The sequence below is a fragment of the Porites lutea genome, chromosome 5, assembly GCF_958299795.1.
Source record: "Porites lutea chromosome 5, jaPorLute2.1, whole genome shotgun sequence".
NCBI classification, from domain to species: Eukaryota; Metazoa; Cnidaria; class Anthozoa; order Scleractinia; family Poritidae; genus Porites; species Porites lutea.
This window is the reverse complement of record NC_133205.1, coordinates 33,266,653-33,283,395: the sequence shown is the minus strand read 5'-3', so window position 1 is coordinate 33,283,395 and position 16,743 is coordinate 33,266,653. Positions and strand designations below refer to the sequence as shown.

Sequence of the window (16,743 nt, the reverse complement as noted above, 5' to 3'; positions counted from 1 at the left end):
TTCCTGTTCAATATTTATTCATTTATTTATAAATTGCAAGCCTTCATACATCTTACATAATCTTGTAATTACAAAATATATGATATAGAGAGTTAAGGCAAAAGGAAACTCAGCAAGTTCCGATGAGCTTTTTAAAGGTTCCCGAATGATTCAGTTTACATAGTTGAAAATTAAAAAGGTGGAATAATGAGTATCACTTTACGTATTAATCAAGGTATCAAAGAGTATTTTTCGCTGATTGTGCATGTGTATGTAATGCTTTCTTAATTGCCTTCCTTGATTTCAATTCCTTCAAATCATTTGGTAAACTTTTCCATATTATTCCTCCTCAATACCGAATAGAAAAATTTTCCATAATGTGTTCTTTTAAAATCAATGTGTATTTTTGAAGCTGACCTAGTATTATGAGGAGTGTATACTATCATTTTTTACGAAGTAGTTATCGAACGTTTCAGGACGTTTGCCATAATAATGTAAGTACATGAAGTTTGCTATTAGGTACAGTTACAGATTTGTTTCATAGTATATTCATTATTTTTAATAACTTAAAAAAAGGCTGAAAAGTTTCTCGAAAACTTGAAAAAGTCATGAGTCTTACCATTTCCTTTTGTGCTGTATAAATCGATCGTAGTCTAGTTGGATATTTGCTTGCCCAGTTAATGTTACAACAGGTCAGGTATGGATAAACCATGGTATTGCATAATTCCTTTAATTTTTTTAGCTCTAAATAATGTTTTGCTTTAGCTCAAGTTATTCTTGCTATTTTTGATACTTTCATTGAAAAATAATTGATATGAAATTTCCAACACAATTTTTCATCTATGTATACCCCTAAGAATTGTGTGTGATCGACTTGTTTTATATTTTGGCCTGCAATATTTACAGTTACATTTACATTCCGCAGATTTCTCTACAACTATCCACTTCCTGTTTTCAGATTTCCTTCGATTACGCATCCTATCACTAAGTCAATATAGTGCAAACCATTATGTTTTTCATATCTTGAACATGTGTGACTATTTTAACCGTTGCTTTGAACAGAGTAATAATTACAAGTACTGAGTAACTCGTTTAGTCAGCTTCTTTCGTATCCTGATTGCAAATGGCGTAAGCGTGACGTCAACAACCCGATGTACTTCCTATTTCCGCTCGGGAAGGCAGTTGAGGTAAAGGTCACCACCTCAAGTTCCTTTAATACACGTAGCGCATGGTTGAATCTTCCCCCACGCGTACAAGGATCCGACTGTAGCTCGACATTTATAAGGTTTTTTGGACAAAAATACGTCCATGATGTTTCTTAATGCAGGCCAGGTTTGTGTGGAATCTGTTAGACAAACGTCATCTCTGATGTCGGATCTGGAGCTAAAATCACAAAGGCTAGGTGGCGAACCGTGACTAGCCTTTGTGCGTTTTAAAAATAGTAATAATATTTATATTGTTATTATCAATTGATGAAAAATATAAAATATCAATATATGCATTACATTACAAGTAAAATTTGGCAGCTAAACTTAATTCATCTGAACAGAATCGAATTTAAATCATCTAAATACTTGGAATAAATTTGTTTCTACCGAATTCTCAGCGTGTGTGGCTTGCTGGGTGTACGCAAATTTCCAACTATGCTGCGCTACCGACGAAGTAGTCGACGAGTAAACAGCAGGTAAGAGCGTGAATAATAGGAGGTCCACATGACACTAAACCAAGAGCTTTCATTTTTTGCATGAAAGCCAACATTCAATAAGGCTCGATTTCCGCCGTCTCCCGGGTGGCAATCGAACCTACATTCAATGCATCTCAAATGTCGCGTGCTGTCTCGTTTTGAACCTTTTCCGCCAATTGAATCCGAGGTGACCCCAGGGCACAAGCTTTTTAATTGATGGTTAACTCCTTTAGCCAGCACTAAAATTTACTGAAGTTACCACTGGTAAACCGTACTAAATCACTGAGTACGGCTTAAGTTCGAAATCACGAGATGTTGCTATCGGCAATCTACCGAATTCTCTGTGTAGCGTGCTTGTTGTATGCAAATTTCCAACTCTGTTGCGCCACCGACGAAGTAGTCGACGGGCAAACAGCGAAAATGATTTGCATGGAAAACTGCTCTCATTTGACTAAAGACAACACAACACAACTGAGCTCTGAGGTAAGAAATCATACTGTAGAATCGAGGTTTTCTTTCACTTGAAGATATATATGTTTCTAGCATAGATTATTACAACCAGATGAAGGATAAATAATGGCCATCTTTGCATGCCGAGAGTTCACATTCCATCTCGTACGTTAATTAAAAGACAGTTTGAAACTAGTGGTTTACTGCAATCGACTCTCGAACGCATTTCAACTTCAATCTGCGAAAGTTTGATTAAAGGACTTCTAGGCCGGCATTTTCGTTTACTGAAGTAAAGCTGGATCCCGAGCTGGATATATTAAATACATTCTGCTTAACTGTTGTGTAAAGACATTTAATCAAGCAAACAAGGTTTATTCTAATAATTATGGTAGCCAGTGCACACAATAGACTTCTAAATTCAGGAATAAAAAATTGTAAGTTAGTCTCTACAGTGTGAAAAGAGATGATCGAATACACAAAAAAATTCTGCTAGTGTCGTTTTGTCCCATTTCGAACTCGATTGCCTTACACTTTAATTAGAGTCTCAACCTTTTATTTATTGCTGACAAACTGTCAAAATGTTTATAAAATGCGTCACCGGGCGGCTATTAAACACTTGTGTATCGATTCGACAATAGAATAACTTTACTGAACCCGTGATATAAATATATTAGACTGCTAAGCAGTGTTGCACTTAAATATGCATTTTATTACTTTGTTAACTTGTATACTGTCAAAATCACTCTTTAATTATGGGCGTGTTGGATGTTTTGACCGCAGTTTAATTGGTTCGAAAAGTTAGCGTCAACAAGCAAACCTTTTTTTTAAGGCCAAAGGTTTAGGGTTGGGCTTTCTGATATTTTCGAATTTAACACATCACAAAATACACAACTGAAATTTCTGCGCCAAAACCGAGATAAATGTTTGTGTCGACCACAAACAACAAGCTTTCAAAAACTGTTTTCTGATTGTCAACTCGATAAGACCCAACTGCACTTGTTTACCTAGTACAACACAGGGCCACTTTCAACATTTTTGAGCTGAGCTGCGGGTTTTTTGAAGTCCCCCTTTTAAGCAAGCAAGCAATACCAGGCTTAGTCGGTCACATTTGAAGCAACCGAGATTCAGCTGTAGTATGATGGGAAACCTAACTGGGGTTTATGTGTATGCCAGGATGGCGTGCCTCGTCAATACAACACATTATCTCTGCTCTTCAAAAAAACTTTGAGTTCTTGATGCTTTCTTCGATACATGACCACCTCATAACGACCGTAATTTTATGGCTAAAAATGATTAACACATTCCTATTAGACTCTTAAGCTACGCTAAACCGAGTTTGACAAAAAAAAAAAAAAAATAGAGAGAGCGGTTTTCACTTGACTGTCGTAAAACCAAAACCAAAGTAAATACACTAGCCAACCAAAGGACGTAGTAAAACCAAAACCAAAACCAAAACCAAAACCAAAACCAATCCCAATTCGACAGTCAAGTGAAAACCGCTCTCTCTCTATATATATTTCAATAAGCTTTAAGCTGCGGGCAAACACCGGCGATCTGTACAATCTGGTAGAAATTAGTTTCATAACATTGTAGGATGTAAGGTGCAGTTGAATGGCTCGCATTTCGGAAATCCAACAGTTTCCGGAATTTCTGGAAACTTTTATGGGAATTTTCTGTACCATTTGCCGCTGTTTCCAATTTTTGGAAAGTTTTGGTTGAATGAAAAGCGGTCACTATAAAACATCGACTGCGGACTGGGGATTTCGGACCGTAGACTGGATATAAAACACGGAGTAGGTATAAAATGCGGGCTACGGACTACGATGGAATATAAATACGTGGAGGAATTTTAATGTGAATTCGAATGCGGAAACCTTTTGATCTTGGAAATCGTTTCAGGTCATTCTAATAATTTATGATGATGATAATTTATATAGGACTAAAGGGGACATTTAGACGTTCTTAGAGCCTCATCACGTAACGTAAAAGGCGGGGGTTAAGGGGAAGGGTACTCTTGGAAATTCTTGGTAGGGGTGTGCTGCCCGGTTCCCCAAATCCTGACCCTATTTCAGACCCATTTCAGACATGGCCTCTAAAATCCATACTGGTTTTTAGACTTGGCCTCTAAGAAATTATTTCATTACCATAACTTAGATTAAAACATCAACATAAAAGATTTCTTCAGTAAACCCGTGTCTTATTTTGAAACCCGTTCCAAATGGATACTTTGCTCTAAAAGGGCGCAATTGATTTAGGGAGCCTCAGTGAAAACTGGTAATTGAGAATTAACTTTCTGCTGACATTTTTCTAGCTGTGAATAAGCCCTTCCACAACACGATCCTTGTGGTTAGGCCACGTGACACTGAAATAAGAAAACTTCCCTCTGTTGTCGTAGTAACACAATACATCTCCAAAACTTGTTAAATGACTTAATCATACTTAATTATTTTCAAACCTCACACTGTACCGCTAAGCGTACGCTGATAAGTGATAGGCATCTGAGTGCAGCCTAGGTTTGAAATCACGGTATGTTACCATCGATGATCCTCCGAATTCTCTGTGTTGCGTGTTGGTTGTATGCAGAATTGCAACGCTGCCGCGCTAAAGACAAACTTAAGGAAGAACAAACTGAAAGGGTGATAAAATGCAGTAAAACATGCGCTCATTTGGCAAAAAATCTTGTTGGAACACAACCGGTCTACGAGGTAAGAAATGCGATTTGAGGTCATTTTTCTTTCACTTGAATTGGAGAAGCTGCAAGTTCACATCCCATTACACGTTTATATTGCTGTTATATTATATTGCTCTGATCGAGACTAAGTTCCGAACTACCAGCGACTCACGCACGCGTTCACTGAAGGCAGTCAGTGAAACTACTGTAGACACGTCTGCTAAAATCGCTGGGATGAGTCTTTAATTATTAGATCAATGATTGAACGAAGCTAGTGGGCAAATATGAATTCAGCTGGGATGTAGTATTGTATTCAAAACTATAGTAATCTGTCGATCGGTTTATAAAATCTCTTATTTACGGTTGTAAACTGGTTGCACTCCTAACTCGGGTTTGCTTTTTTCGGATATCAGTGCTTTTGAATTAAAAGAGTTGATGTGTTTCTAACAAACTGACAACTTTGTGATAAAATCCGTCATCCGGCGGATATTGGTCGTGCATAATGTACTGTTTGCGGTTGATGATTTATCTATTCATATGATAACGATGAAATAGTTTTATTCTACCTCTGCCATCCTCGAATAAAAAATCTTATTTGCGATGAAAACTGTCATAAAATGCCAGAAACTACGTCTTTCCATTTAACCTGCTCGCTGTAGAAGATAGTTATTCACAAGGAAAACTATTTACTCAGTAAAATAAGCATTTTATCTCGTGCCGGATCTTTTGACTTACTGACAGTTTACCTAGGGAAACTTGATTTTTTAAGTGTGTCCGATTTTTCCCTAAGTAACTTACCTCGAGAAAATTTTATCGTCTTTCGCTTGGATATGTCTCGAGAACAATAGAGTTTCCCTTGACAGCTACCCCATAGCGATAGCTAGAGAAAAATGAAATACCGAGGCTGCCAGCCAATAGACGCTCATACCTTGAATTTCTTGATGACAGGACCGGACAAAGCCCACGCTGTGAAAGAAATGTCGTCTACGTCTTCAACCGTCTTCATCTTGCACGTTGAATTAACGTAACAAATAACAGCGAGATAGAAATAAAAACGTCTGGAGCCGATATCAGTAATGTGACCTTCCCAGAATTTTTTACCTAGGTAAAACAAAACCCGAGGTGAATTTACCGCGCCGAGATTTTGATAAATTTGTCCTAGATAAATTACGTTAAATTGGTTTTACCTAAGTCTGTATTGTGACCACAGCTAATAAGGCAAAAATAGCACCCAATAACGTACAATAAACGTTAACGTAAAGGATGGTGATACAAAGAAATAAATCCTTAAACATTTCATCGAAACTGACAACATAACCGGAAAACTAACTTTGTTGTTGACGAAATTTCAAGAAAGAACGCAATGACCCAATGGCCAATGGCCAACGACCACCCAGCCAAATTCTCTCTAAATCCAAAAGTCTTTCCGTTTTTAATACTTCGTTGATAACGGCTCCACGTTTATACGACTACAACTGTAGTCGTTCTACTTTTGTTTTTTACTTTTTCGAACAATTTTGGTTTGTATTAAACTCTATGCGACCATAACATTCCTTACGCAAATTCATGAAATAATATTATTGCCTGCATGTTATTTTTCTTTCTTTTAGTTTGCTTTCAGTAAAAGCTCCGACTTTCCATGAGTTTTCGTAAATAGTCTATTCAAAACAGTTTTGTTGCTCTTTTAGTTGTAACGGAAATACAGTGCACACAGAATGTTCCTGTCTTCTCCAACACCTCTTTTTTCCAGTTACATTTCACTCGAGCCTTGGTTACTGAGTATCGGCTTAATTAGCTAGAAATTTCTCTAAACCAATTTTTATACACACTGGAAGTAGATCAAGTCGGGCCCTTAACAATGAGATTAAGTAAAATAGCTTGAAAAAATACGTCACACAGTTGACCTCTGGAGACACTGAACAATATCCCGGGTAATCGTCTCCGGTTTTTCATGACGATTTTTTAGGAAAGGACACAGACAGGATATTGCGCGGACGCCATGCTCAAGGAAAAGGTTGTTCGCATTTTCTGCGTCGTGTGCCCTTGTCTTTTTACTCTCTTGCTTAATTGCTCTGCTTACTATTTGGGCAAGGACCAAGAAAGACAAATAAGACGACACTGCATGGAAAATTGTTTTCATTCTGGTGTTGAGAAACTTAGAGGAACCCTCGGAGCCAAGATAAGGAATAGAAACCGATGGACAAACGTCACCTGCTTGCAGTTGCAAATCTGATCTGTAGATACCGTACAGGATGGGTGTTCTCTTACTATTACTAGAATAAATGCATTAAAATACAACGACATTCATAATCAAATCCAGCCACCGTACTTCTCAAATGAATTTGAAATCTTAGAACTTCCGTTATAGTGCTTCAGTCACGAAACGAATACAGAATGCAATCAATCGTCAATATTGTGAAAGATGACACGCTGACCAGATATAATGACCACTGTTATCATTTACTTTATCTTCATCCTGCTTTATTACCTCCATCGTAAAAAATCTATAGATGTGAATAGTGTTGGCCATCATGATGAATTTTATGGGCATGAAAACGGGGTTCAGAGAACACAGAGTAGAAACCCGCAATTAACCAAATTGTTTAAATGGCCGACGCAAAACGTGTCTTTAAATGATAATTTTCTCCCAAATTAACACCAAAAATCTTACCTATACAGTTTACAGCGAAATTCGTTGTATCGCGCTGCTCATATTACAAACTTCGAAGGAATTTTGGGTTTTTCTGTTCAGTCAATCATTTTAGTGAAGGTGGGGTTAATGGAAATCACAATGTTACGTGCTCGCCCAGCTTGGCTGAGAATGACTCTAGACTGCCAAGAATAGCAAAGGAAATCGCGATGGTGAGTGGATTTTTTGTCGAATGAAGGAGGCAGACGTTGCTTTATTCTTGCAAGTGACAAGAATAAGAAAGATCAGAAAAATCTGCGAAGCAAACTTAACTAGTCCATTATTGCCCGAAATAGGACGATCACAAAGCAACGAACCTTGAAACGCGAAACAAACAAAACGGATGGAAATCCACCAATCGCGAACCACAAACCGTGAGCTTTAATTTTGAACTCGTGCGGGTAAACAAAATTTCCCAAGAGGTCCGCTAAGATGATTGACGGTACAGAAAAACCCAGTCAAAATTCAGTCAAAGCACTATTTACAATTCTTTGCGTTTGAAAAACACTTACTTATAATGTAGATGAAAAAATTCATTTCATTTGAAAAAAAATGTATTCAAATTAAAAACAGAATAAGATAGCGTTTTCAATGTCTTGTCGATTATTTTTTAGTCCCTTTTCAACATCTAAATCCGTGTCCGAGGTTCTAAAGAGACTATTTTAGACAGTCGCGAGCCTCTTAATTGTAAAGCAAAGTTGAACGACACATTAGCCCGGATCCATGACATGTTAGTCGCAAAGCTTTCACCCTTCTTTGGGACCGTTCATTTTTTACAAGAAAGGAGAGTGGGGCTGGTGCAAACTAATGATTAAGTTCTCTCACAGAGTCCTCGTCAAAGCTGAGTTGGATCTTTCTTTTCTCTTTCTTGTCTTTTCTCTCTCTACATTGCGCAGATTTCTCTATAACTAAATCATCGACTTCCTAGTTTAATATTTATTTATTTATTTACTGTGCCAACCTTTATACATCGCACATAATCTTGTAATTACAAAATATATATAATACACGCATATATATAGTTAAGGCAAAAAGAAACTCAGCAAGCTCTTACGAGCTTTTTTAAGGCCCCCAATGATTTCTTTACATAGTTGAAAATTAAAAAGGTGGCATAACAAGTATCACTTTACATGTTAATTAAAAGGTATCAAAGAGTATTTTTCGCTGATTGTTCATGTGCATGTAATGCTTTGAATTTAATTCCTTCAAATCATTTGGTAAACTGTTGCATATTATTGCTCCTCTATACTGAAGAGAAAATTTTCCATAATTTGTTCTTTTGACACCTAGTATTATAGGAGTGTATACTATCATTTTTTTTACGAAGTAGTTATCAAAAGTTTCAGGACGTTTGCCACAATAATGTAAGTACATGAAGTTTGCAGTTAGGTATAGATTTGTTTCATATACGTTCATTATTTTTAATAACTTGAACAAAGGCTAAGAAGTTTCTCGAAAACTTGAAAAAGTCATGAGTCTTACCATTTTCTTTTGTGCTTTTTAAATAAATCTTAGTCTAGTAGTTGGATATGTGCTTGCCCAGTGAATGTTACAATAGGTCAGTTATGGATTAACCATGGTATTGCATAAGTCCTTTTAAATTTTTAAGCTCTAAATAATGTCTTCCTTTTAATTAGCTATTCCTGCTATTTTTGATACTTTCATTGAAACATAATTGATATGAAATTTGCAACACAGTTTTCATCTATGCATACCCCTAAGAATTTTGTGTGATCGACTTCTTTCATATTTTGGCCTGCAATATTTACAGTTATATTTACATTCCGCGGATTTCTCTACACCTAAATCATCCACTTTCTGTTTTCAGATTTCCTTCGATTACGCATTCCTGTCACTATGTCAAAATAGTGGAAACCCTTATGTTTTTCATATCTTGAACATGTGTGACTATTTTAACCGTTGCTTTGAACAGAGTAATAATTACAAGTACTGAGTCTCGTTTAGTCAGCTTCTTTCGTATCCTGATTGCAAATGGCGTAAGCGTGACGTTAACAGCCCGATGTACTTCCTATTTCCGCTCGGGAAAGGTAAAGGTCACTACCTCAAGTTACTTTATTGCACGTAGCGCGTATAATAATATATAGTAACAGTACTTTTATTTTTATTATCAGTTGATGAAAAATATAAAATATCAACATATGCATTACATTACATTCAATTAGGCTCGATTTCCGCCGTCCTCCGGGTCCGGTCTTTGGTCCTCCCCGAACAGCGGCTGGTAATCGAGCCTAACATTCAATGCATCTCAAATGTCGCGTCCTGTCTCGTTTTGAACCTTTTCAGCGAACGGAATACGAGGTGACCCCAGGTCACAAGCTTTTAATTGATGGTTAACTCCTTTAGCCAGCACTTAAATTTACTGAAGTTACCACGCACTGGAAAAACCGTGCTAAATCACTGAGTACAGCTTAGGTTCGAAATCACGAGATGTTGCTATCGGCAATCTACCGAATTCTCTGTGTAGCGTGCTTGTTGTATGCAAATTTCCAACTCTGTTTCGCCACCGACGAAGTGGTCGACGAGCAAAGAGGGAGAGTATTTTGCATGAGAAACTGCTCTCATTTGACCAAAGATGTTTACACAACACAACTGAGCTCTGAGGTAAGAGATCATACTGGAGAATCCAGGTTTTCTTACACTTGAAGATATATGTTTCTAGCATAGATTTTTACAACCAGGTGAAGGATAAACAATGGCCAATTTTGCATGCCGAGAGTTCACATTCCATCTCGAACGTTAAAAGACAGTTATCGAAGCTAGCGGTTTTACTGCAATCGACTCTCGAACGCATTTCAACTTCAATCTGCGAAAGTTTGATTAAAGGACTTCTAGGCTGGCATTTTCGTTGACTGAAGTAAAGGTGAATATATTAAATGAATTCTGCGTGACTGTTATGTAAAGACGTTTAATCAAGCAAACGAGGTTTATTTTAATAATTATGGTAGCCAGTGCACACAATAGACTTCTAAATTCAGGTATAAAAAATTGTAAGTTAGTCTCTACAGTGTGAAAAGAGATGAATACGCCAAAAAATTCTGCTAGTGTCTTTTTGTCCCATTTCGAATTCGATTACCGTACACTTTAATTAAAGCTCAACCTTTTATTTATTGCTGACAAACTGTCAAAATGTTTATAAAATGCGTCACCGGGCGGATATTAAACACTTTTGTATCAATTCGACAATAGAATGACTTTACTGAACCGGTGAAATAGATATTAGACTGCTAAGCAGTGTTGCACTTTAATATGCATTTTATTACTTTGTTAACTCGTAGTATTCTTGTTGACATAATTGTTAGATACTGTCAAAATCACTCTTTAATTATGGTTGCGTTAGATGTTATGACCGCAGTTTAACTGGCTCGAAAAGTTGGTGTGAACAAGCAAAACTTTTTTTTTTTTAAGGCCAAAGGTTTAGGGTTGGGCTTTCTGATATTTTCGAATTGAACACATCACAAAATACACAACTGAAATTTCTGCGCCGAAACCAAGATAAATGTTTGTGTCGACCACAAACAACAAGCTTTCAAAAACTGTTTTCTGATTGTCAACTCAAGAAAACCCAACAGCGCTTGTTTACCTAGTACAACACAGGGCCACTTTCAACATTTTTGAGCGGAGCTGCGGGTTTTTTGAAGACCCCCTTTTAGGCAAGAAAACAATGCCAGGTTTAGTCGGTCACATTTGAAGCAACTGAGATTCAGCTGTAGTATAATGGGAAACCCAACTGGGGTTTATGGGTATGGGATGGCGTGCCTCGTCAATGCGAACACATTATCTCTGCTCTTCAAAAAAACTTTCAGTTCTAGATGCTTTCTTCGATACATGACCACCTGATAACGACCATAATTTTATGGCTAAAAATGATTAACACATTCCTATGAGACTCTTAAGCTACGCTAAACCGAGTTTGAGAGAAAAACAAAACAAAACAAAACAAAAATATTATAATAAGTTTTAAGCTACGGCTAAACTCGATCCGTACAATCTGGTAGAAATTAGTTTCATAACATTGTAGGAGGTAAACTGCAGTTGAGTGTTCTTTCAATTTATGCTCTACTTCTAGCGTGATTTCTTGTAAATCTGATTTTTCATAACGTTAGCAGGTCGTGGCTCGGCGGTGACCAGGACTTAGCTCTGTTTTTGCCAACACTTTTTTTTTTTTCATTATCTTTAAGTCCAGTCTTGAGTAATGATTATCCACTTCCTTCAAAATCGCTCGAACGCTGCTGTCCGACAATCTCCTTATATGATTTTACTAAATAAAGTTTTGACGGTGTGATAGTAATACATTGGATAACATCTGCCCTTTAATAATGGGATTGCGTACATAAACCAGTTACGCAGCTGCCTCCTGAGGAGATAAAAAATCAGTATGTTTTCAGATCGTCGCCGGTTTGTCTAAATGAATCCTGATTTCTGTAATCCACAAGACGTGTGTTATCAGTTGTAGTCACGGTTGTTAGTTTTGTTTGGATATAGAATGCTGTGATTCACGTACCAACAAATCGCTAAGGAAGTTCAGAACTGGATCGACGACTGTCTAAACCAGGAAGGGGGAGGGGGGGGGGGGGGGGACTTCCTATAATGGACTATACGGGGTGGCTGCGCCCAAAAGGGGTACTTTTTCTAGGCTTTAGGCTCTATCATTTCGGTCTTTACAAAGGCCCAAAAGGACTAACAGACTCATCTTATGACCGTGAAATAGTCGAGTAAACGTTCTGGCTTTACGATTTATTCATATTTTAAAGACAGTGCATTTGCAAATTATAGCTAAAAGGTGTGCTAAGTTGTAAACTAGGCTTATGAAAGGTGTAACAGCTCTCAACAGAAGTTATAAAGAAAAGGGGGACCTTTTTCGTCACAGAAAATACATAAAAGTGTAAGTGGTTGGACCTCGGGGAGGAGCCTCCCCGTATAAAACTTTCTTGATTGCCCCCCCTCCCCTCCCGGGCCATCAAAGGGCAATAAATTGATATTGCCGACTGAAACATTGCTCCAAGCGCACTTCTCCAAACTTGTAAGGCCAAACGAAGGTGAATAATCAACTTCTGCTAAGTTTGTAGGAAATGTATCTCGTGAAGGCATCGGGGATGTTTTAAAATCAATCAGATCACGCAAGCCAATCGCGCTTGAGGACTATATTTCTTGAGGCGGTTATTTATGATCGATCGTGACAATGTGCCTAACGTTAAAAAACGAGCAAATGTAGTTGGTACATGGAATTTTTACCACACATAGTGTCGGTTTCAAAGGTGTCAGTCTTAGAGACAATTGATTATAGTTCTTGAAACAGATCAGGGACCGACTCTAGGTACCCTTTTTAGTGACGTGTTCGTCTTATAGATCGAGGTGTTACTTATGAGAGAGATGATTGCAGTGGCAATAGATTTTCACCTCATAAGATGATCGTAAACGTAATTTACAATGGTGTAAAGTAGTCTGTTAAAAAAGGAAAGCTGATAAAATTGCCTCACATTTCACCCGCTCAACGACTCGTTAAATTACGTATAACGATTTCGAAATATCACTCGTGGTATTTATGCCAAATATAACTATAAATCATGCTATAACTTATACTAATACGAAGCCACCAAATGCAATTTAACTGGGAACAACTAAACAACTGAAAAAATTAATCAACAAATACAAAATAAAGACGTGGAGGAATTGTAATGTGATTTCGAATTCGGAGACCTCATGATCTTGGAAATCGTTTCAGGTTATTCCAAATATAGTCATGATAATATGAGACTAGAGGAACATAAGAAGCCTCCCACGCAGAGGTTCTTAGCGTTTCCTCACGCGTTCGTCATCGGCAAGGAGCTTGCGACAAAGCCCTTGTTAAGATCAGAATGTTTGCGTAGGAGGCTAAATGTTCAGTTCGCCTACAATAAATCCGTGCCTGTCTCACATACGTCTTAGCTTAATTATTGCCCTCTCGACTGACTCATTCAAACTTGATTATTTTTAAAACTCACACGCTATCGCTAAGCGTGCTTGTCAGTGATAGTCAACTGAGTAAAGCTAATCAAAGCTCAGGTTGGAATCAAGGTATGTTTCCATTGGTGATCTACCGAATTCTCTGTGTTGCGTGTTGGTTGTGTGCAGGATTGCAACTCTGCTGCGCTATCGACAAACTTAAGGAAGAGCAAACTGCGAGAATAAATTGCACGAGGACATGCGCTCATTTGACCAAAGATCTTGTAAGAACACAACTGAGCTACGAGGTAAGGAATACAATTCAAGATCATTTCTCTTTCACTTGGATGAGCTGCAAGTTCACATTCCAGACGTTATTCAATTGTGCGTTTATAATGCTTTTATATTATATTTCGCTTATTGCAAATCAGAGCTCCGGACTTCATGTAACTGCAAGCAGCAGTCTGTGAAAAGGTTCGAGACACTTCTGTTAATCGCGGGGCCGAGTCTTTAATTAGTTCTGTGCATTAATAATTGAACTAAGTTAGGGTGGATTCACTTGCGACATACGTGCATAGCTGTGGCATTTTTATTGTTTTTAAGCCTAAAAACAATGAAAAATTCCAACGGGTAAATATTTACGTGTATGTTGCAAATGAATCCATCCTTAATTAATACACTTATGATTTGGCAAATGCATGAAGTTCATTGGTGATTTAACTGGGAAGTATATTATTGTATTTAAAACTAATCCGTGAAGCGGTTTATAAGATCTTTTACTTACACGCCCTTAAGGTTGTAAACCCGGTGCACTCAGAACTCGATTTGCTTACTTCGGGTATTTACTTTAAAATCGCTTCCTTCTATTAAAAGAGTTGATGTGTGTCTGACAAACTGACAACTTTGTGATAAAATCCGTCATGCGGCGGATATTGGACATTGATGCATAATGTACTGTTTGCGGTTTAAAGACTTGCATTATTGATGATTTATCTATTGACATGATAATGGAAATTTATTAATATCTGTCTTTACCATCCTCGAGTAAAATCTTATTCTCGCTAAAGACTGTCATAAGTCTTTCCTTTTACATTGCTCGCTGACAAGGATAGTTATTCACATGGCACTATAACTCCGTAAAATAAGCATTTTATTTTGTGCCGGATCGTTTGACCAACAGTTTGCGTGGAAATGAATCAGCATGAAGAACAATGAGACAAAAATACATGTAACACCCAAAAGGTTTTGTAGGTCGCGTTTGAGACTGCTCAGATTCATGAAATAATATTATTACTTGTATGTTTTGTTTTCCCATTGTTTTAGCTTGGCTTTAAAACTCTGTTCCGACTTTCATGATTCTTCGTAAATAATGTCTTCTTAGATGTAACGCAAATACAGTACGCACAGGAGGTTCCTGTTTCCTTAGATACCTTCTCTTTATTTCCAGTCACGTTTCACTCTATACACAGCTGACCTTTGGTTATTCCGGTTTTTCATCACGATTCATTTGGGAATTTAATAGGGAACTTTATCATGACCCGTATATTTTTTTACACAGTCTGGATATTGCACGGACGCCATGTTCAAGGCGAAGGTTGTTCGTATTTTCTGCGTCGTGTGCCCGTGCCTGTTTGCTCTCTTACTTAACTGCTCTGCTCTCAATTCGGGTAAAGAGCAAAAAAGACAAATAGGAAGACGCTGCATGGTAAATTGTTTTCATTCCGGTGTTGAGACATTTAGAAGAACCCTCGCGGACGGTAAGGAAGTTGCAATGGTGCCGTACATGATGGATGTTCTCTTGCTATTACTAAAGTAAATGCATCAAAATAAAACGGCATTTATAATCAAATGTAGACACGGCGTACTACTCATTGACAAATGAATTTAAAATCTTTAACCTGTTTTTAATGGTGTTTTAGCTTGCTTTTAAAGGTGTTTTAACCTGTTTTTAATGGTGTTTTAACCTGCTCTCAAATGGTGTTTTAACCTGTTTGAATGGTGTGTTAACCTGCTCTCAAATGGTGTTTTTACGTGTTTTCAATGGTGTGTTAACCTGCCTTTAAATGTTGTCTAAACCTGTTTTCAATGGGGCTTTATGGTGTTTTAACCTGTTCTTAAAGGTGTTTTAATCTGTTTTAAAAGGTGTTTTAACCTGCTTTCAAATGGTGTTTTAACCTGTTTTGAATGGTGTGTTAACCTGCTCTCAAATGGTGTTTTAACCAGTTTTCAATGGTGTGTTAACCTGCCTTTAAATGTTGTCTAAACCTATTTTCAATGGGGTTTTATGGTGTTTTAACCTGTTCTTAAAGGTGTTTTAATCTGTTTTAAAAGGTGTTTTAACCTGTTTTTAATATTGTTTTAACCTGTTTTGAAAGGCGTTTTAGCCTGATTTTAAAGGTGTTTTAACCTGCCTTTAAATGTTGTCAAACCTTGGTTTCAGTTGTGTTTTAGGCTGTTTTTAATGATGTTTTAATCTGTTTTTAAAGGTGTTTTACCTTGTTTTTAATGGTGTTTTAACCTGCTTTAAGGGTGTTTTAATCTGTTTTTAATAGTATGTTAACCTGTTTTAATTACAAATAAAATGAAAATTTAAGCATTATATTTGTAACAAAACTTGATAAAAAAGGAGGTTTAAAAAACACCCTTAAAAGCCAGCTGAAAACCCTTTAAAAATGAAATCACTTATATCTGGAGTTGTCTAAGCCACGTACATGTTTGTCTTGGGGATTTTCTTTAAAACACACCATATTCACATATGATTGTTTGTTAAAAATTAAAACAGTACTAGAAAAGTCGTATCGTTCTAAAATTGTCTAATCAAATCCCTAAGGTTTAATAAAGTTTTTTTAAAGAAAATTATTGTTTATTTCCTTCTTTTCTACTATAATACAACTATTAGCTAAATTTATTTGTACAAAACAAAGGTCACAAGTTGTTGGTACAGTAGCGAGGTGTACCCAAATTTTCGGAAACTTCTTTCTCGAAAGGTTTCTTTCCATTTAACTTTGATGCCGGGATTTCTAGTCAGAGTTTTCGGTTGAATGGCTCGCGTTTCAGAAATCCAACAGTTTCTGGAATTTCTGGAAACTTTTTTAGGAAATTTTTGTACCATTTGCCGCTGTTTCCATTTTTTGGAAAGTTTCGGTTCAATGAAAAGCGGTCAGTATAAAGCATCGGCTGCGGACTGCGGATTGCCGACCGCAGAGTGGATATAAAACACGGAGTAGGTATAAAATGCGGGCTACGGACTACGATGGAATATGAAAACGTGGAGGAATTTTATTGTGAATTCGAATGCGAAAACCTTTTGATCTTGGAAAGTCGTTT

General features: G+C 37.1%; 2 protein-coding genes across 4 annotated transcripts in view; both read left to right on the top strand.

Annotated features, from left to right (window-relative positions):
* The first annotated feature begins 1,215 nt into the window (after window positions 1-1,215).
* The window catches only part of LOC140936280 (uncharacterized), a 217,528-nt gene continuing 202,000 nt past the window's right edge, over window positions 1,216-16,743 (top strand). The window contains exon 1 of the mRNA XM_073385725.1: window positions 1,216-2,146. Coding sequence (XP_073241826.1) covers window positions 1,976-2,146 — 171 coding nt within the window. The 5' untranslated portion in view covers window positions 1,216-1,975. The remainder of the gene's footprint in view (window positions 2,147-16,743) is intronic.
* Window positions 4,639-16,743, top strand: part of LOC140936282 (uncharacterized) — a 60,651-nt gene continuing 48,546 nt past the window's right edge. For 2 of the 3 annotated variants that reach the window (XM_073385728.1, XM_073385726.1), the window contains exon 1: window positions 4,639-4,818. In XM_073385728.1, the coding sequence (XP_073241829.1) occupies window positions 4,642-4,818 (177 nt within the window). In that variant the 5' untranslated portion in view covers window positions 4,639-4,641. Of the gene's footprint in view, window positions 4,819-13,297; window positions 13,725-16,743 lie in introns of those variants that run through there. The other variant, XM_073385727.1, reaches the window with a different exon arrangement.